The sequence below is a fragment of the Impatiens glandulifera genome, chromosome 6 (assembly GCF_907164915.1).
Source record: "Impatiens glandulifera chromosome 6, dImpGla2.1, whole genome shotgun sequence".
NCBI lineage: Eukaryota > Viridiplantae > Streptophyta > Magnoliopsida > Ericales > Balsaminaceae > Impatiens > Impatiens glandulifera.
The window spans coordinates 773,501-795,112 of record NC_061867.1 but is presented as its reverse complement, the minus strand read 5'-3'; the positions used below and the strand labels follow the sequence as shown (position 1 = coordinate 795,112).

Here is a 21,612-nt window from a genome sequence, read left to right as displayed (position 1 = left end):
TTAATTTAAAAAATAATATAAATTAAATAATTTATTTTTGTATGTCAAATCAATGGTTTAAATAAAATCTTATTAATAAAAGAAGAAGGTATAGATGAGAAGAGAAAAAGTATGGATTGGGATAGGAATAAGGTTCTAATTCTAATAATTTTGTTTTCAGAATAAATAAAACAAATACACAATTGTCTTTTTGAATAAAATAAAATAAAATGTGTATTTTCAATCAAATATTAGATTAAATAATTACATTTTCCTAAATTAGAATTCATGCAGCATACAGGAAAATCAAAGTTTCAATTATTTTTATATTTTTCTAACGCTATAAGAAGAGAAAGGTCGTCTTCTTCATCAATAACCATTTCTCTCTCTATCAAAGCGAAGATTGCTTTCGACTGTACATCAATGGCGGTCAAAGGTCTCTGGAATTCGATCGACGAGTTTTTGAACCAGTGCAAACAATCAGGAGACACTGCTTACGCTGCACTGAGATCACTTCTTGAAAGGCTTGAAAATCCAGATACAAGGACCGAAGCTAGGATATTCTTATCTCATCTACAGAAACGATTTCCTACTAAGGAAGAGTCTGATCAATGTATTGAGACATTTCACTTCCAAATTCAAGATATCTACCTTGAGCAAGCTGAAGGTATGTATATATATATATAAATAGATGAATGGTTTCTCGTTTCCATATATATTATATTCCACTTATGTGATCGGCTGCTTTGATAGGTTATCAGAAGAGGAAGAAATTGACAATGATGGTGATCCCTAGCATATTTATGCCAGAAGACTGGTCGTTTACTTTTTATGAAGGATTGAATAGACATCCTGAAACTATATTTAGAGATAAAACAGTTTCTGAATTAGGTTGTGGTAATGGATGGATATCTATTGCTATTGCTGAGAAGTGGTTACCATCAAAGGTTTTATTTAGTGTTTTAGTTGCAATTTTCTTGTTAGTTAACTTATATTGGTAGTTCTTAATTAGTATGATTTGTGTAGGTTTATGGTTTGGATATTAATCCTAGAGCTATCAAGATTTCTTGGATAAACTTATACCTGAATGCTTTAGATGAAAATGGTGCTCTAATCTTTGATAGTGAGGGGAAGACTCTACTTGACAGGGTGGAGTTTCATGAATCTGATTTGCTTGGTTATTGTAGAGATAATCATATAGAACTTGAGAGAATCATTGGCTGTATACCTCAGGTATTGTAAAACAGAGAATTTTATACTGGATCTCATTTAGATACTTGGCAATAACTGTCTTTTTCTTTCTTGCAGATTCTTAATCCGAATCCGGATGCTATGTCAAAGTTGATTACTGAAAATGCAAGCGAGGAGTTTCTGTATTCATTGAGCAACTATTGTGCTCTTCAGGTCTGTAGATTACTTGGGTTTGTACATGAATGATCTGCTCTTATGTTTTCATTGTAAATGTCAGTGTATCATCCTCTCTATTATAGTAACTACAGTTGCATTTGAATGTGGCATGTCCTCAGCTACTTCATTTTAAATGTGTTTGAAAATAATTTTATGTGATTTAGGGCTTTGTCGAGGATCAATTTGGACTGGGTTTAATTGCAAGGGCAGTTGAAGAAGGAATTTCTGTTATCAAGCCTCTTGGAATAATGATTTTCAATATAGGAGGCCGTCCTGGACAAGGTGTTTGCAAGCGATTGTTTGAACGTCGTGGCGTGCTAGTTAATAAAATGTGGCAGACTAAAATTCTTCAGGTATTTACTTCTTCACTGATAATATTATACCTATCAAAGTGTGCACTTGTTGAAATTTGCTGTTTGCAGGCTGCTGATACAGATATCTCAGCATTGGTAGAGATAGAGAAGAATAGTCGACATCGTTTTGAGTTCTTCATGGGGATTACTGGAGATCAGCCAATATGTGCTCGAACAGCATGGGCCTATGGAAAGGCAGGTGGTCGTATTTCTCATGCTTTATCAGTATATAGTTGTCAAATTCGTCAACCAAATCAGGTATGAACACTGAGACTCTCTGTGCAAACGTAAATGTCATCAAAAGAATCTTTCAGTGAAAGTAAACACAAATTGAGTAATGAGTTACAATTACAGGTTAAAACAATCTTTGAGTTTCTCAAGAATGGATATCATGACATCAGCAATTCTCTAGACTTATCTTTTGTGGATGATTCTGTTGCTGATGAAAAGATCTCGTTCCTAGCTTATCTTGCTAGTATGCTCAAAGAAATTTCCTACTTGCCCTATGAGCCTCCTGCTGGAAGCAAACGATTCAGGAATCTCATTGCAGACTTTATGAAAACTTACCATCACGTTCCTCTTACAGCTGATGTAAGAGATCTTTCTATCACTTTATTTTCTTTGCTTGGAAAAATGAGTGTTCCTAATTGTTTCTATCTCTATAAGATTTGGTTATCAGTTTCCTGTTGAGTTCTTAAGGTGGGCATGGTTAAATTAAGCAAGTGATAATGTTATTGTTCGAGTATATTGATGTTTCTATTCATGTGTACTAGTGTAATTAGCATGGAAAGACAGTCTAGTGCAAAGTGAATTTATTTTTATGTTTTTTTAAGTTCTCTCCAATTTAAGCAAACTTAGATTGACTCGTGTATTCTTGGTGATTTTTTCAGAATGTTGTGGTTTTTCCTTCTAGGGCAGCAGCAATTGAGAATGCTCTACGGTTATTCTCACCCCGACTTGCTATAGTTGACGAACATCTCAGTCGGCATCTACCTAGGAAATGGTTAACATCATTGGCAATACAGGTACTTTTCTATAGAAGGACAATATATGATGTTAAATAAAGAAATCACCATGCAAAACATGGGCAAAAATGAAAAATTCGAAAAGTGAACAAATCACTTTCAAATTTCCTTGAAACACAAGAGCATAACTATTGTCCAAATCCCATTCATTATAAAACAACCAATTGTAATTGTACAGTAATTTACCCCAACGATCTTGTAACAGAGCACCACATCATTCCAGATTTGATTTTCATCCCTTTGTTTGGGGTGATCTCAAGAACATATTTATGCTTTCATCTTTGCATTTCCTAGTTGTATTCTGATGTTTGGAGGTACTAAAACTATATATACCTCTCTATTTTGTCTCGGTATATATACCCTTTTCAAAAGAAAAAAAATACATTTACTTCTTTATTTTCTGTTCTGTCCTCAGATAATATCATTTTTTGTCAACCTGTAAGCAGCACGGTTATGCTCTTACAGAGTATGAGTTAGAATGCTTAAGAGAGCATTTTGATGTTTCTATTCACGTGTTGATTTAAAACATGACCTATGAAAATGACTTACTTTAGTTGTGAAGTTGATGCTAAGTTAATAAATATTTTCGTTACAGAATTCAGAGACGGAGGATACTCTTACTGTAATTGAAGCCCCACGCCAGTCAGATTTGATGATAGAGCTGATTAAGAAGTTGAAGCCACAAGTGGTAGTAACTGGAATAGCTAGTTTTGAGGCTATCACTAGTTCGGCTTTTCAGCACCTTCTTGATGCCACAAGAGAAATTGGATCTCGTCTTTTCTTGGATATTTCAGACCACTTTGAGTTATCCAGTTTACCCAGTGCGAATGGTGTCCTGAAATATCTTTCAGGAACATATCTACCCTCGCATGCGGCAATTATCTGTGGCTTATTGAAAAATCAGGTATCCTTTTCTTTCAAATCAATTATAGTTGTAGATATAGTTGAATTGTTGTTGCCTTGTGTGTTTCTGTTAATATAGTTTGCCAACATTTTTCCAGGTTTACTCTGATCTGGAGGTAGCCTTTGTTATCTCTGAAGAAGAAAGTATTTTTAAAGCAATGTCCAGGACAGTAGAACTATTAGAAGGGAATACTGCATCAATCAGCCAACACTATTATGGTCGTATTTTACATGATCTTCTGGCTTTTCAGCTTTCTGATCGTCATCCACCTGCTGAGGTTTGACCCTATAATGATTTCTGTATCTCAACCCGATAATTTGCTAGTTGAAATTCTTGAAACCTATTATATATTTTGTCTAGAATGTTCATTCACAGTTGTCTTGTTTGTTTGTCCTCACAGAGACAATTTGAGAAAGAGAAAGCTGGCGAGATGATTGGATTTGCTAGTTCTGCCATCTCTGTGCTTAAAGATGCTGAGTTATCAGTAACTTCTTCAGATAAAATTCCCCTAATTCACATGGACGTTGATAAAAGTTATTTACCCATGCCATTTTCAGTAAAAGCAGCTATTTTTGAAAGTTTTGCAAGGCAAAATGTGGCAGAATCTGAAACCGACGTTACAACCGCAATCCAAAATTTTGTCAATGATACCTATGGATTCTCAACAGACAGCAGTTCCGAAGTCATATATTCAGACTGCCAACTCCCTCTTCTTAACAAGCTTGCTCTCTGTTGCATCCAAGAAGGGGGAACATTATGCTTCCCATCTGGTTCAAACGGGAATTTTGTGTCAGCTTCTAGGTTTCTGAAAGCCAATGTTTTCAATATCCCTACAATATCAGAAAATGGATTTAAATTATCTGAAGATGTACTTGTAAGTGCACTTGAGACTGTGAACAAACCGTGGTTGTATCTGTGTGGTCCAACAATCAACCCAACCGGCTTGATTTACAGCAACGAAGAGTTGGAAATAATTTTGTCAGTGTGTGCCAAAATTGGAGCCAGGGTTATAATTGACACTTCTTTCTCGGGACTTGAGTTCGATGCTAAGAACTCGGATGCATGGGATTTGACTAACATTTTAAATAAACTGCATGAATCTAGCAAACCATCTTTCTGCACTTTTCTACTGGGAGAGCTGTCATTGAAGACACTTACTGGAGGGCTCACATTTGGATTTCTGGTTCTAGGCGAGCCTGACTTGATTGATGAATTTCACAGCTTATCAGGGTTAAGCAAACCCCACAAGACTCTTAAATATTCCGCCAAGAAGCTTTTGGAACTTAGGGGGCAGAAATCGAGTGTTTTCATGACTTCTGTTGAAGAACAAAAGCAGCTTCTTAAAATCAGGTCCAAGCGTTTGAAGGAGGTAAGCACATTTCATAGCTTGTTTCATTAAAAACTAAAACAATATCAAACAAACTCTTGGATTATATCCAAACAACCTTTCATCAAACAATTCAATGTTTTATGATGACTTTCTTATGCATATATTTGTTATGTGTGTCAATAATCTAGACTCTTGAGAAATGCGGGTGGGATGTGATCGAGTCACATGGTGGAATTTCAATGTTGGCTAAACCATCTGTGTACTTGGGCAAGACTATTAAGCTTAATGGAGGAGGAGATGACATGACCAATTCTTTTGAATCCAATCTGGATGATGACTCAAATATTCGAGAAGCAATGCTAAAGTCTACGGGATTATGCATTTACAGTGGTAAATGGACAGGAGCTCCCGGGTATTGTCGATTCACATATGCTCTGGAAGAGAGCCAATTTGAGAGTGCATTGGATTGCATATTAAAGTTCAAAGACATAGTTAACATCTGAGGTAACTAAATGCTGATTGACTGATTCATTGCTTTTTGCGAATTAGGTTTCGCTAAATAAGCAGCTTTAAGATAAGTTCTGGGATTTAGCTCGAGTTCTGATTCCTTTTCTAGCTTTGCGTTGATTGTTTAAATTTCGCAAAAACTGTATTAATTGACATTTGACAATGCTGTGATTGTTTAAATTGTATGGGCTTAGTTTGCAATCTTCCAAGTTCTAACAACCATAAAGAAAATGTGTTTTCATTAAGCTCTTTTGTTCCTTCTTTTCATTTTGGAACCTAGAGATTACTTCAATATTTCCTTTCCAATTTATTTATTTTTCTAAGATTTAATTTCAGTCATGCAAACAATTTAAATAAAATAATTATAGAAGATAATCATTTACCAACAACAATTGAATTCTTAATCATTAAAATTAATAATTGATTGATTAGTGTTAAGTTAACTATGTGAGAATTTGTATTTTATTACAATTATATTTGAAATTGTGAAAATAAAAAATGGATGATATTTTTTTTAATATTTCATTGAATTTTAAAATAAAAAATATGTGAAAAGTTACACATACATTTAGTTCTACATAAGTTAACGCAATCAAGGTAAATTTTTGTTTTGATAAAAAAATATATAATTCAAATAATTCATAAATACTTGTCGACAATAATGAATAATTGTTATATAGAGGATATTCATAATTAAATGGTTAATAACTAATTAGTTCAATCATTTAGAAAGAAAAATTATTATCCATATATATATATATATATATATATATATTTATACTCTTAATAATTTAAATAAAAATTATTAATAATCACTTATTCAAATCATCCTAAATCAAATAAGGTCTTAATTCACATTTATTTTGAAAAAAAAAATGGTTCAAACAAACTTCAGTTCCTCAATTTCTGAAAAGCCGAATTCTAACTTCCAATTATAACCTCGAAGATATTTATGAATGGAAGATATTTATTAAGTACGATTGAGATTTTAAATATTTTCTTTTCATTTCAACGGTTATAGACGCGATTAACTTATTATATGTAACATTTATAAATAAATAAAAGATAAATATCACAAATTTAACTACCTAGTTTTAATGAAATAAAGAGTCTACCTAGTTTTAATGAAATAAAGAGTTTTTTACTATCAAAATTAAGAGAATAGATAATAAAACTGTCAATTCGCTGAAATTCAATAGTTAATTAGTTTCATGAATCATTTATTTATTTATAAATAACACATAGATAATAAATTAATCTTACTGGAAACCAAATCTTGATAAATAACTCTATTATAAAATTTAAAATAATCAAAGAAATTAAATTTAATTAGAACCCTACCATAACAATTTTACATTTTTTTTTTCAATTATTATTGGTTCTATATATTTTAATTGCCACGTCACACATAACTGTCACCTTCTCTAGAACCTTGTAGATTTCACATTCATATTCTAGTTTCCTTCATTCACAATCCAATCAAACTCCATGCAAATACTAGCATTCTCCAGAAAACTCCATTTCTCTTTCTCCTCCAAATCTATAAATACCCAAATATTGAATCTCCATTTTCACCAACAAAACACAATCAAGCTTCAATCTTTCTTTCAATTTACTCAACAAAAATGGCAATTTCATTTCCTAAGCTTCTAACAGCAATAACCATCCTTCATCTACTCTCCATCCAAACCAAAGCCCTTTTTCCATACACACTTCCCACCCAATTCTCCGACGACCCATTTCGAATCCTCGAACAAATCCCTCTAACAATCCCTAAGGGATCAGATCAACCCTTAACCTTATTAGCTAGATGTGATTGGAAAGAAACCCCAAGTGCCCATCTGATAAATCTAGACATCCCTGGATTGACTAAAGAAGATGTGAAAATTGAGGTTGAAGAAAACAGAGTGTTGAGAATCAGTGGCGAGAGAAAGGCTGCCGGAGAAGAAGTTGAAGGAGAGAAATGGCATAGGGCGGAGAGAACTAATGGGAAGTTTTGGAGACAGTTCCGGTTGCCGGGGAATGCGGATTTGGATGGAGTGAAAGCGAATTTGGAAAATGGGGTTTTGAAGATTACTGTGCCGAAGTTAGCAGAGGAGAAGAAGAAACAGATGAAGGTTATTGATATTGTTGATGAAGGATTGGCCGGCGCCGGCGCCGGAGAGGTTGTTAAAGCTAGTAAAGATGGTGATTTGAAGAAGAAATAAGGTTTTGATTTCTTTCTATGTTTTGAGATATTGTGATGATGATGCATTGATGCTCTCTGTTCTTGTTTTCTTGTATTGTTTGGTCTTGTTTTTGGATTGGTGAATGTATTTTGTTTGCTATAAATTATAATGCTATATATGTATTAACAACGGTTCGTATTTCAAAAATAAAATTTATTTTATTTTGTTTAAATTTTATATTAGTTAACTGAAAATTATATTAAAATGCGGTTTAAAATTAAACACAATTGAATTTATTAAGTGTACTTAAATAAAATAATTGAATTTACATTATACTATGTCCATATAAAAACACTATAAATACAATCAATTCATATATCTCTTTTATTCGGAGGAAGCTATGCGCCAGGTTTAAGAACTTCGACGAAAGGTTTATCGGAGCGATGATTCTCCACTGTTTTGATTTGGAGCAAAATTCACTCCACCGTTTTTCTAAAATTATCTTCAAGACAAAGGGTTGATAGGAGCGAAATTCACCGCCTCTTAAATAGGGTCGGCTCTGGGTAAGCCTAGCAAGTCTTAGGTTAGGACAGTCTATTTATTAAAATTAGTTAGATATTTAAATAAATTTATTGTAATTTTAAACATAAGTTGTTGTAGCTTAATTGTTAAAAATAAAAATATAAATTTTGTATTTGGTTATGAGTTCAAATCTCACTAAAAATCATTCTTTTAAACTAGTCCTATGGCAAAAAAAAAAAAATATTTACTTTTTTTATTTTATCGAGAAGGGTTGGAGCAGTTCAAAACTCATGGCTGACACTGCTCTTAAGTCTTAACATCAATATTCTAAGAAATAAATAGAAAATTTTAAATAATAATAAATTATTATTTTATATAAAAGTTTAATAATACAAATTATAAATAAATTTATCAATAAAAAATATAATTTCAAATGAGTAAATAGAGTTAAAAAAAATAATAATAACCGTCAACCGAATAACGGACACACGAATATCCTATATGACCTATATAAAAACACTATAAATACAATCAATCCGCAAAAACACTATAAATACAATCAATCCGCACTACGCTAGGTTTACGCACTTCAGAGACGAAGGATTAATTGGAGCGATAATTCTCCACTATTTCAATTATGAGCGAAATTCACTCCACCGTCCTTCTAAGATTATCCTCAAGACGAAAGGTTGATAGGAGCAAAATCCACCGCCTCCTAACATCACTAATTTAAAAAATAATAAAAAAAATTAAATAATAATAAATTATAAATAAATTTATCAATAAAAGTTATAATTTCAAATAAGTCATCAGAGTTAAAAAAATAAATAAAATTAATAACTGCCTAACAAGTAACGGATACGAATATCATACGAGGACACACAAATATCTTACGAGGTACATATAAAAACACTATAAATACAATCAATCCACATCTCTCTTTTCTTCGGAGGAGTTCAGCGCCAGGTTTACGCATTTCATAGACAAAGGGTTGAGCGATTATTCTCCATTGTTTCGATTCAGAACGAAATCCACTTCACTGTTCTTATAAGATTATCCTCGAGAAGGTTGATTGAAGCGAAATGCACCACCTCCTAACATCGATAACCTAAGAAATAATTGAAAAAATTAAATAATAAAAAATTATTATTTTATATAAAAGTTTAATAATATAAATTATAAATAAAATTATTTGTCAAAATAGTGATAAATTTATATAAATCATGTCTTTCATTTTTGTTATACTTCTTTATATAAGTATTCATAGCAAAACAGTTAGAAAATAGGAGTTTGAGGATCTATCTGAATTCTTCATGAAAGTTGAAGCTCCGCTATGGCTTTTTTTTGGCATTTCCTTTTCGTTCCAAAATCCACAACGATCCAGACAGAGAGAGCAAGCCTTTTCTTTTATCCGCCATTGCAGCAGGAACAAAGCTTTCAAAGGGAAGTTGTGTGCAAATCGGCTTCTGTGAGACTGTGAGCTCATATCCTCTCACTGAACCGTTTACTTTTTTCTAGCAACAGCTTCAACGATGGACGAAACCCTAGAACAAAACACTGTCAACCAGTCTACTGACGAAGAAATGAATGATGCTGATAAGCAATCATTGCCTGAAGATCAAAATGCTTCGAGTTCTTCCGATACTGATTCGGCGTCAGATGATGATCAAGTCGCCGATGAAGATCTCAATCTCCAGATAAGTACACTAGAAAGTGAACTATCAAGTAACCCTGCCAACTACGACGCACATGTTCAAGTACTCTTTCATTTCCTTCCCTTCCCTTCCCTTCCCTATCTTCTTCTTCTTCTTATGATTGTTTTTATGCTTCTTCTCATCGTCCCCTTACTGTGTTCTCAGTACATTAAAGCACTGAGGAAGATTGAGGATATTGTTAAACTTGGAATAGCTAGACAGACAATGAGCCAACTGTTTCCGTTGACTCCTGCTATGTGGCAGGAGTGGGCTAGGGACGAGATAACTATGAACTCTGGGTAATTTCTTATAAGAAATGACACTTACAAATGTTTTTTATGTTCCTATGTTCTGCCTGTCTGTTTTATGTGCAATTCTTGTTCATATATTCTTAATTGTTTGAGCACTTGCACTTGTTAGATTACGAGTGGTTATGCGCAAAATATTTGATAATATACATCCTAGATAGTTTTCAATAGTAGTTTATTGAGCATAACTATAGTTGCTTTCCACATTACGTCTCCATATATTATGTAGTATACTTGTTTGGGTCTATTGAAATCATTCACAATTATTTGATTTGAAAGGTACTGCGAGCTCTAGATATTAGGGTCTATTGCCTCCAAGATCATGTAATAATTTTCTTGTTTAACACAAAGATGATATTGATCATATTTTACATCCATAATCTATATCACCAGTATGTATATATTGGAGCTAGAAGTGGGTTTGTATGGTTCTTACAATTATGTGTGAAATATAAAAAAACTTTTGTTTCTGTTGTTTTCTCTTATTGTAGATCTGAAGCCTTCTTGGCAATTGAGAAGCTTTATGAGCGTGGCATCTTTGACTATCCGGTTAGTTCTTTTTCCTTTTTTTCTGCTCAAATATACAGGTAGTTATTCTTTTGGTATTTTTTACTACTTGAAATCATTTAAGGCCCTTTACTGTTATGCATGTTTAAGGTGATAGTATATTGCAGCCACGTTCATGTTCTTTGTAGAACAATTTTACTCTGCATATTCTTAACATGTATAGTAGAAGGATGATTTGCTTTTATTACTATGACTTGCATATTCTAGAATATAATAAGCTGTCTTGCTTATGGTGTGTGCAGTCTGTACCTTTATGGTGCGACTATTTAGAGTTCGTTCAAGAGCATGATCCTACAGTCCGTGAATGTTCACCTTCTGGCGTTTCGAAAACACGGAATCTGTTTGAGCGTGCTCTTGTTGCTGCTGGTCTCCATATGACTGAAGGTAGCAAAATTTGGGAAGCTTACAGAGACTTTGAACAGGCCATTGTCTACACCCTTGATGAGACGGATATTGAGGTGAGAACCAGACTCTGATCCATGCACTTTTGATATTTTTCTTAGGTTTCAAATGGGATTTGGAATTTTAATGTGAGTTTTTAGAGAGAGATTTTGAGAGGGATTAATGTATTGATAATGAAATATGCAAGTATATTTATACACTAAATTCTAATGAGTAGTTACCACGATTAAGTAGCTACCAATACTAGGTAGGTAGTTACCGCTACTCTATCACTTTACACACAAATTAGTTTGACAATTTCAACTGAATATGACAATACGGCATTGTTTTGCAATATCAAACTCTCTAAGCAATTAGGAGTTCTATTTCTCATATTTTCCCATTTTCTAGTATACACAATGTTGAGATTTGTTAGATTTCAGTTGGTGAGTATAGTACTGGCAATAAATAGGAAGCTAAGATTACCTGTTTTCTGATTTATAAAACTCAGATTCTGCTGCGGCCTTAATTGCATTTTGTTGGAGATTGTTGTTTACTTGTGTGGAAGGGAAATAATAGTTTCTTAGCAGATTGCTCATACTTTTTGACAAATTTTATCCACACGAGTGTCATATTGATGACTTTAGAGTTATAACTCTTCAGAGATGGATGTTAGGTTAAAGGATTGGATTGGCTTGTTTTTAGGAGATGGTATAACCATCAGTTGCTGAGAAAATTCAGCACTTTTATGCTATAAGATTCAGTTCCGGCTAGACACAAGCAAGAAAGAAAGCAATTCTATATTGCAGAGAATAAACCATTCTAATTTCAATGAAATACTTTTTCTCTTATTTTATCCCTGAAACTGAACAAATGAAATTGTATGTCTTTACTCTTCCATGAAGGCCGTGATCAGGTAGTACACATCTGTATTTAATACTTGTGTCTTTATAAGAACATCATTTGTAAGTACTTGTCATTTCAGCTCAAGAAGATGTTTCCATTGTTGCTCTTTACCAGATCAGAAGTAATGAAAAGTTTTATTTGGATGTTAATACTTGTGGATTCACATTGAGAATTTATTTGCTTTTACAATTTCCTATCTCTTTCTAAACCAATCTTCACTTCATGAAGCTTTATAATTCTTAGGTCAAGTTGGATTTGATACGAATGTACGCTGGTTGCTTTTGCAGGCAAGAGAAAAGCAATTGCATCGTGTGCAAAGCCTATTCCATAGGCAGATGTCTGTTCCACATTCTGGTCTAAAATCAACACTTCTGGCTTACAAAAGTTGGCTAGTGCAACAAGGGAATGCTCTTGATGCTGACTCAGACAGTTTGGAAGGAGTGTCTCCTGACGTTGCTTCTTCATATCAGAAGTCAATGGATGTAGTAAATGCACGCATGCATTTTGAGGATAGTATATCTGGAAAAGAAGAGACTGATGTGGAAAGACTTCAAGGCTACATGGTTTGTTTCATAATGGACACCCTGCCAATTTTCTTCAAGTGTTTCAATGCATCATGTTTATATATATTTCATTATCATGTTATATGCTTGTGAATTTATGTTGTCATCTTCTCGTGTCATTGCATTCCTCTTGTTTATACTTATTGGCCTTTCATGGATGCCACTTGTCTTGCTCATTGTGATGGAAAAAAATGTCTTAAGCTTGTATTGCTATCCTAATATTCTGTAATGATAACTGAGTTTCATTGTTTCAGGACTATCTGAAATTTGAACAGTCTTGTGGAGACCCTATACGTGTTCAAGCCCTATATGAACGTGCTATAATGGATTTCCCTATATCTACTACTCTCTGGGTTGATTATACTGGGTATCTGGACAGAACCTTGAAGGTTGATTTATTACTTGTTTGTCATTGCTGTAATAATTATAGTCTTAGTTATAACCCCTGTATTTATTTCAGGGTGCTGCTATTGTCAGAGATGTTTACTCTAGAGCCACAAAGAATTGTCCTTGGGTAGGAGATCTATGGGTTCGATATTTAATCTCTCTTGAACGTGCTCGTGCCTCCGAAAAAGAGATATCTAGTGTATGTTGTTTTTTGAAGGAACATGTCTGCTTCATGTTATTGTTTCGTCTTGTTATACATCTTTTAAATGCTCTAGGTATCTGAAGAAATCCGCATTAAAACAGTAAACTAGTCCTCACAAGATGTCCAGGGTTATCGTCCTATCAATTGCAGTTTGTCAATTTGGTTAAAGTTTTGATCTAGGACTTTCCATTTTTTTTGTTTCCAGTCTTTAGTTGAACAATCATCAATTCCCACTAAGAGTACCTTTATTTTGTGGGGGGTCATGGCGGTGGGATATTGTGCTAGTCTTCTCCAGGGATTAGACCCATGTAGTAAAAAGCTCAAGTAAAATAAAGTTCTTATTAGATACTAAAAAGATAACCATGGTTATTTTATTATGATTTACTTTCATCCCTGATGTTTGTTTCTGTTATCTAATATTTGTGATGTTCAACTCACACAATTTCTCAATTGTCAGGTCTTTGAGAAGTCTCTCCTGTGCACATTTTCAACTGCAGATGAGGTGTGCCAATTCTTCTGTTTTAAAACCATTACCCATCTGTATCTACTGTCTTTGCATGATGCAGTTTCTGTTACATCTATATAACATGTGTTTAGTTCATACTTAATTGTTTGTGAATAGAAATATTGATAACTGTTCTAGAAGATTCTCACAGACAAGTCTCAGTTCCTTTTTGTTGGGTTTCCAATTCAGAAATTGTAATACTGTTAGGATTTTGGGATGATTTTTAAAAACTAGTAAATGAGGTCTTCACCAGTTAAGGGTCGGAAGAGGACCAATCTCATGCATCCTCCTAGCCTGTCTATGTTGCATCTGTTATAGCATGATTTTAGGGAAATCTCAAATCATAGATGTGGAGTTGGGGAATTCAACCTTTTTGGAAATTGATGTCTGCCATTTGAAAGGACTGTATACATGTCATGAGCTTTGGTTGCTTCAGCCCCAACTCAACTTCATTTGTTTTAATATCTCAAAAAATCTATCCATGCATCAAGGTGTTATTAATATCCATGCATCAAGGGAGGTGTTATTAATATTCTTAGATTGTAATCAAATGTGACGTTTTTCGTTATCCAATTTTTGGCTGTTCTTGCTCCTCTATTACTGAGTAACATGATGATGATTCCATTCACTTAAACTTTTCATTGCAGTACCTAGAAATATTTCTTACTAGGGTCGATGGCCTAAGACGGAGAATTTCAGCTGGAGGTGAGCTGGAGGATGACCTCAAATTTGCAAAAATAAGTGACACATTTCAGGTGTCTATCATTCCTCTTCTTCATTCTTGGTTATATGAAAATATAGAATGCTTACATTTTTGTGAACATTGGAACATAATTCTTCTGTTCTGTAGGGCATGGGTTGGAAAAAGTATGTGTGGCATTTCAACTAAACACTCTGTATCTCTTGTGTTAGTAGATACCAACTAATCTGAGTGCTTAGGCACCTTTCATGTAGATACTTCATACTTCTGATGCTCATGATGAAGAACAAGTACAAAATTTGAGTTCTTTCACAACATTCATCTGTTAAAGGTTTTTTTAGGAAATAGTTGTCAGAAAAGTTAGACTACTTGGTACTTGTATGAATTGAATCAGGTCCTTTGTTATTAGGTTTTGAGCCTGAAAAGAGAGATATATGTTTAGATTCCAATCTTCTAGTGCTTGGAAAGAAGAAAAAAAGTCTATTTGTTGTTTTGTGATGATGTAAGCAGAAATGTCCAAATCTGTTCCTGAAACACTTCTTAGTGGGCAGCATGATAGGTTGCTATGAGAATTTATTCTATGGTGGACTTGAAGCTTGTATATGGCTACAATAATTGACACAACTTAATCATGACTGGAATAAAGAATATCTTATGCAAAATTTATGTAGGATATCTAACATCTTGGAATATGGCACGAGTAGTTGATATGTTTTGCTGGTTGTGTTGTCTAGCGTGCATCTGAGTACTTGTTGGTACACCTTGAGGATCCATCAGGTTTATTGCGACTCCATGCTTACTGGGCGAGATTGGAGGCAACCCTGGGGAAGGATCTAGTTGCAGCTCGTAAAGTTTGGGACGATTTTCTGAAAGTCAGGTTTGTCTCTCATGCCCTTCTGTCTCTATGCTAAATTTCTTTTTCCTTTTTACATATGTTTGCTTCATTTCCACTGACTATTTCTGGCAGGGGCTCTGTATTAGAAGCATGGAAAGGTTATATAGCGATGGAACTTGAATTGGGTAACACCAGGGAAGCTAGGTCTGTCTACAAAAGATGCTATAACAAAAGATTTTCTGGAACAGGCTCTGAGGTATCTAGAGTTCTTTAATTTTTCCCGTTGTTAGCACAAATATCTTGGTTCAACTCCTCTTATTGCATATTTTCCATGGGTCCATCTTCCTGGAGTTCAAACTAGCACTGGAGATTAATGTCAAATAAATAGCTACTTAAATATGGTGACCTAATATATTGCTTAGCACCACCAAGTATTATGATCTAGGATTTCGTCAGTGTGTCTGATATTTGTTGAATAAGGTAGGACATGCTATTCACCTTATATTTATTCTTAAACTTAAAAAGTATCGTAATGCATAATTTTGTTATCCTATCAGAAACAAGTTGTTTCAAACAACTATAAATGTAGTACTCCATGATCAAATAAGCATTATGCAATGAACAAGATTGGCACCTAGGAGAAGTGTTATTGATTAGTGAAATAAAACTTGTATTGCTAATAAGTCAAGAAGCAGCCTTTGTACTGCAAGAGCATCAGGGTGAAAAATATGAAGTGGCAGGGGTAACATTAGTTCGATTTTGGGCCAGTTCCTTGCAGGGGGTCTTCTGTGTGTGTATGTTTGGATATAATGTTAAGGTTTATTAAATACAGCATTCAGTGCTCAGGTACCCTAAAATAATGACCTTTGGTTGCCTTAACATCCTGAACTATCAGCTTCTGTAGAACTGACTGTCTCCCTATATTTGTGGTTTCATTCTTCCATTCTTGTAAAAATTGTGCCACCTCGCGTTCATAACTCCATTTAAAACATTTTAATACAAGATGACCCTCTTTAAAAAAAAAATTCAATTTGACATCTTCTGGAAACCCCAATACTCCATTCCATCTAATCTCTTTTTCTTTCAAATCACGGGTTGTAGTTATATTAAAAAAGTAGGATTTATTTTTGTTGTGTATGTATAATGTGTTATACAAGAGCTTTTCAGCTCTGGAAGGTCTAATGATCATTTGTACACTTATTAATTTTCATTCTTTATTAGGGTGTACACAACAGAGTTTAATTAAGTGCTAATCAATCTATTAGTCTCTTAAACTTCCATTTTATTTTCCACTTTCTGTACATATTATGTGAATTCTTTAAGCTGTAAACCACATAGAGGTCACCTCACAGTGAACCAAATATTCAATAACTTATAACTTCCTTATCCTCCCAAGATTGTCTTGAACTCCACTCGTATTAATGCTTATGTACAGTTGGATATATTTAAGCAAGATGGTCCATCACCTATCTTATAAAGTATGAGGTGCTCGGGACTTTCTGTGAAATTTTATGTTTTGGTAGTACTTGACAATTTTCTTTGTTCAGGACATTTGTCATTCTTGGTTACGTTTTGAAAGGGAATTTGGCACATTGGAAGACTTAGAGCATGCCATCCGAAAGGTATTTCTGTTGCTCTAGCTTCTTATTGGTTCATCTAACACCTGCGAGTGACATCTATTTCCTTTTGTCTTATTTTGTCACTGCAAAGTATAGAGTTGCAAGTGCTTTTAGACCTAAATTCTTGAACATGAGTTACGTGCCTGATAGTTTATGCTTTTCAGCCACTTTTAATAAAACCAGACCTATGAACCAGTTTTCTAAGTGTAAAACATGCACAATTAGAAGTGAATGCTCTCAGGTCCTTCACTTTTCAATGCATATGTATGTAATACAAATTGATGGCTCTTTTAGTATGCTTATTGAGGTAAGGGCTTTCAAGGAGACATGTAAAGAACACACTGCAACTACCTATCTTCATTCTATCACGAGGTTCTAGTTTTACACGCTTAGAGGATCCCTAAAACCAGTATTAAGTCAATGTCATAGTTGACTATTCAATAACAGTTCCTTAATTTTATTTTTTGTTAAGAGTTCTTTAGGTTTTCATATACTAATAAGTACTGATATAATGACTTACTGCACGTGACATAGGTATTTAAAATCTGTTTGTCCCTTGTCTCTTTTCCAGACTTCTCCTCGATTGGAAGAGCTGCAGTTATTCAAGTTACAACAGGATATAAAATCTATTGGCACAACAAAAGAGCAGAAGGAGATACCCTCCAAAGAAAAATCAGGTGAAAAGAGGAAGCAGGATCCAAATATATCTGACCAACAATCTAAGCCAAAACGACAGAAAAATAACGATAAAAAAATAAAGAATTTGCATGGGGAGGGAAAGAACCAGAATGTTGTCTCTCTTGATGCTGCAAATAAGGTGGATAATAAAGAAGCTGAAGGTGAAAAAAGTAGTAGTAGTAACATTGAAAGAAAAACTGATATTGCGTTTGGAAGATCAAAACATGATGACCAATGTACTGCTTTTGTGTCGAACCTGGACCCCAAGGCAAGTCTTCTGCCAAATGATATTGCTGTCATACTATAGCTCAGAAAACAGTTTTCTCCTGTTTCAGAAATCATTTGGCTTTTCACAAAAAAGAAAAAAAAAATCATTTGGCTACTATTGAATGTCTTGTGCAGGCTAATCCTGATGATCTGCAACGATTCTTTAGTGACGTTGGTAAAGTTGTTGCTATTCGCATATTGAAGGACAAATTCACTGGAAAATCAAGGGTATCTTCTCAATCATTTGGCTACTATATGGATCAATTTGTTGGAATTTGTGGTCTCCTTTTTTTTATCCTTATCATAAATTTTACATCCACTGCTACAATTAAAATTTATCCTAAACTTGTCAATAGTATTTTGTCAATATAGAATACTAAAAAAAATTGAATGCATTTATTTATATGAAGGGTTTGGCATATGTGGATTTTTCCAATGATGCACATCTTGCTGCTGCTGTGGCGAAGAACAAGCAGAAACTGTTTGGGAAGAAATTAAGCATAGCACGTTCAGATCCAAAACAACGAAGAGGGAAAGAACCAGCCGATCAGAAGAAACACGGTATTTCAATAGTTCTTCTTTGATCTTGACTTAGTGTGTTATAAAAAAGGTAATATTTTATTTATGTCGGTTTCAGGCCAAGATTCATCAAAGGCAGCAGAACCACATGGCGAGTCTGAGGGTAACAATAATAATAATAATAGTGTGCAGTTCAAAGGAAAGAGCACGTTTGCTGTTCCACGATCTATCAGAGCCCTCGGTTGGGTCGACACAGGTAAGAAAACTGAAGGAGGAGAAGATGAGGAAAAACCACCCCAATCCAATGATGAGTTCAGAAAAATGTTCATTAAAAAGTGAAAGTCATGTCTGTTTTTTAAATTGTTATCTGAAAGGGTTTAGTAATCCAGTTGTATAACTCCAACTTCATGTTAATGTAGTTCTTGGTAAAAAAAATCTTGAAATTTTGAGACTAATTCTCATGCGTGAAAAGCAAAAATGCCCAGATTTTCATTTTGAATCTATCAAACATTAACTTTTGGTTTGGTTTGGTCTGGTCTTGGATCAACCATTTCTACAGCCTTAATCATCCTTTTGTAGCTTTTGCCTATCTGCATGCAGTCAAGGGACACATGATCAATCATGGTCCCCATTCCCCACATCTTTCTTTTTTATATCGATTTTTGAATTCAAATTTTAGATTGATTGTTGTTTACGCGAAAATGAGATTATTCAGTTTTCGTAACTATTTCTTTCCCCTAGGTTTATTCTTAAAATGGTTAAACTAGTGTCTAAAGTATTATTGTCTATAAGGGTTTTAAGTAACTTTATTTTTTGGGGTGTCAACATTAGAATAAAACTAAAGGTTGACCTTTCAAATAAAAAAAAATAGAAATCTCTGAATATTCTTGGTAAAAGAGAAGAAAGCAATAAAGGGTTAAAGGTAAAGAATATTATTGCTTTTGTTACTTTATGAGTTATTATTCTATATATCCTCAGTAGCAACAGGTCAATTATTCATTACAAGCTAGCTCTACAAGATGCATGATCATGGTGGGGTTGAAATTTTGAGATTTGTTAAAAAGAAAAGTTAGTGTTTTTGTGACATTGAATCTCATAATCTCAAACAACTTGTATATATAATGGATCCATTTTAAAACATGTAGATGCAATTTTTATTGAAAAAATATGATTATTTTTTCATTTGGATCTAATCAGATATATAAACCAAGTTTTTCTTTCCATAGTGGGGATTCTTCATCATCATCATTTAGTATTTAAAAAATCAGTTGTAAAAAAGTAGACAAATATTTAAAAAGTTGTGGGAATGTTCCCAACGGCTACTTTAATTAAATTTTATTGGGAAAAGAAGAGGAGAAAAGATTTTTAAAAAACTTCCCATCAAAAGAAGGCCCCTTTGGTCTCTTGTGGATCTTCTAATTCTATGGTCCAGGTGGACCATTGATGTTTTATAACTAATTAATGTCTTCAATCTAAACAAACCTAATTGAAATGTCTTTTCATTACAATTAGCTAATGATTAGTTTAATTATTTTACTTATATTAGTTAAGGATATGATCTAATCATGTCAACTAACTGAATATACATTTGTTTAATTGAAAAGTTCTATTTTCGAATCTCATTGTATTGTCTGCTTGGTTGACGACATTTTATCGATAAATTGTCGGTGAGAATTTGTGTATTGATAACTCGTGTGTTTTATTTTGGAATAACTTGTATAGTAAATATAATATATATACTATTTTTTATAGAAAATATTTTTCTTCAAGGAAATTATCATGAACTTTAAATAATAATTTTGATATAGTCTTATGATTAGTGTTACATGAACAACATATCTTTTTTTGTGTGAACAAAATGAAAGATTGTTAAATTAAATCATCAATATAGAGACCATTTTTAAAGAAACCAATTTTCATATGAACTTTGAACAATTTGGAGAATTACGAAATGTAATATTGAACATTCAATATTACCGTCACACAAGATGGAATGATTTGTGAGTCGGGTCATTAGAACACTTTTGGGAGGATTCTTCAACATGTCAATGTTTCTATTTATTTAAACTTGTATTAGTTTTATTTTTTTAGTTCAATAAGACATTTACATTTTCTAGCTAGTGTGGTACTATTAAAATATAGTTTCACTTTTAAGGAAAGACATGTGTTATTTACATTTCAAAAAAGAAAGAAAGAACAAAGAGATAACATGGATGAATTTATAAATTTGTTTATTGAGTATTGAAAACTTTGGCTTCAAATGTACTTTCCATTTGAGTTGAAATCATTTGCATGACAATTAATTATTACATAATAGCACATGGATGAATAAAGAATGTAATATAGTACTACTCTATATATAATTAATGTTATGAAGAAGGAAGGGTTTATAAAAAAGTAATGAGACAATTTCAGAAACAAAATCATACCAATTCCCATGAGTGTGAGATGAGCTAAAATGATAGTTTTTGCAGCCTTAATTGGAAGGTCCCAACAGTCTAAGCAAAGATATTTGGTTTAATTTGTTTTTTTTATACTTAGGATCTATATATATAAAATGTTCCAAAACTAAACATTATAAATAGCCCTTGTTTTCTTTTCAAGCATGTTTGTATATATTGCTATGTTTGTGTTGTTGTGTGTAAAAAGAGAAAATGATTAGCATGCATGTTAAAAGGAGGCTTTAGGTTCCAAAAATGGAAAATCTTAGTTAAAAGGGTTATTTATGATTATTAGAACTAAAGAAGCTAAAAGCCTATTTTTCTAGAATATTTATTAAAAAACTTATTTATGGTGGAAGTCAAATTTCATTCAATTTCTCGCTCTTTTTGATGGAGCACGGTGTAATTCTAACCGATGATATGTGCATTAAAAAATATTATACAATGGTAAGTTGTTTTATGTTTTATGAGGATGTTAAATCAACAACTTATTTACTTTTGTATTGTTGTGGGTGACTAATATTCGAAGTTTTTTTGTGGAGTATTACTATGATTTACTAGGTGATGTCTGAATTTTTGTGTAGTTACTAAAAATTTTGAATTGATGCGACTAATATGAAATACTTACATATTTTGGTTACATCCTAATTATTTTCTGGTAAACTATTTGGTTGGAGATAAATCGTCGAACTTTCAGTGATCGTAGTCAACCAATGCGTATCATTTATAATGTTATTATTATGACGTTTTCTGATATTCATTCGGAAAATCAATTAAGTCGGTCAGGAGTTAATTGTTTTCTCGAGGACTTACAAGATCGATAACTTATTGAACTATATAGTTGT

At 33.2% G+C, this 21,612-nt stretch overlaps 3 protein-coding genes across 5 annotated transcripts; all 3 read left to right on the top strand.

Moving 5' to 3' along the window:
* The first annotated feature begins 363 nt into the window (after window positions 1-363).
* LOC124942826 (methionine S-methyltransferase) lies at window positions 364-5,708 on the top strand. Of its 2 annotated transcripts, XM_047483391.1 has the most exons (12): window positions 364-646; window positions 733-926; window positions 1,006-1,212; window positions 1,288-1,383; window positions 1,551-1,739; window positions 1,809-1,997; window positions 2,094-2,330; window positions 2,630-2,764; window positions 3,360-3,668; window positions 3,766-3,945; window positions 4,069-5,037; window positions 5,187-5,708. In XM_047483391.1, exons 1-12 carry the CDS (start codon window positions 403-405, stop codon window positions 5,499-5,501), a joined length of 3,264 nt encoding a protein of 1,087 aa, XP_047339347.1. In that variant the 5' UTR covers window positions 364-402; the 3' UTR covers window positions 5,502-5,708. The 2 variants fall into 2 exon arrangements, with proteins under 2 accessions (XP_047339347.1, XP_047339346.1); XM_047483390.1 differs by having other exon boundaries at window positions 1,551-1,997.
* A 1,407-nt stretch (window positions 5,709-7,115) lies between these two features.
* LOC124942827 (22.7 kDa class IV heat shock protein-like) lies at window positions 7,116-7,727 on the top strand. The gene has a single exon (XM_047483392.1). It carries the CDS (start codon window positions 7,131-7,133, stop codon window positions 7,710-7,712), a length of 582 nt encoding a protein of 193 aa, XP_047339348.1. The 5' UTR covers window positions 7,116-7,130; the 3' UTR covers window positions 7,713-7,727.
* Window positions 7,728-9,598: 1,871 nt separating this feature from the next.
* On the top strand, window positions 9,599-18,852 carry LOC124941329 (squamous cell carcinoma antigen recognized by T-cells 3). Of its 2 annotated transcripts, none has more exons than XM_047481630.1 (16): window positions 9,599-9,952; window positions 10,055-10,188; window positions 10,689-10,746; window positions 11,007-11,222; window positions 12,339-12,614; window positions 12,869-13,003; window positions 13,075-13,200; window positions 13,661-13,705; window positions 14,356-14,463; window positions 15,143-15,285; window positions 15,376-15,499; window positions 16,791-16,865; window positions 17,434-17,808; window positions 17,943-18,035; window positions 18,218-18,368; window positions 18,439-18,852. In XM_047481630.1, exons 1-16 carry the CDS (start codon window positions 9,728-9,730, stop codon window positions 18,663-18,665), a joined length of 2,511 nt encoding a protein of 836 aa, XP_047337586.1. In that variant the 5' UTR covers window positions 9,599-9,727; the 3' UTR covers window positions 18,666-18,852. The 2 variants fall into 2 exon arrangements, with proteins under 2 accessions (XP_047337586.1, XP_047337587.1); XM_047481631.1 differs by having other exon boundaries at window positions 9,600-9,952; window positions 18,445-18,852.
* The last annotated feature ends 2,760 nt before the right edge of the window (window positions 18,853-21,612 follow it).

Coding starts and splice junctions, on each gene's coding strand:
- LOC124942826 (XM_047483390.1), top strand. CDS start 403: ATGGCGGTCAAAGGTCTCTGGAATTCGATCGACGAGTTTTTGAACCAG. Junction 1,384..1,550: donor GCAACTATTGTGCTCTTCAG/GTCTGTAGATTA, acceptor TATGTGATTTAG/GGCTTTGTCGAGGATCAATT. Junction 1,998..2,093: donor AAATTCGTCAACCAAATCAG/GTATGAACACTG, acceptor TTACAATTACAG/GTTAAAACAATCTTTGAGTT.
- LOC124942827 (XM_047483392.1), top strand. CDS start 7,131: ATGGCAATTTCATTTCCTAAGCTTCTAACAGCAATAACCATCCTTCAT.
- LOC124941329 (XM_047481630.1), top strand. CDS start 9,728: ATGGACGAAACCCTAGAACAAAACACTGTCAACCAGTCTACTGACGAA. Junction 9,953..10,054: donor ACTACGACGCACATGTTCAA/GTACTCTTTCAT, acceptor CTGTGTTCTCAG/TACATTAAAGCACTGAGGAA. Junction 14,464..15,142: donor AAATAAGTGACACATTTCAG/GTGTCTATCATT, acceptor TGTGTTGTCTAG/CGTGCATCTGAGTACTTGTT.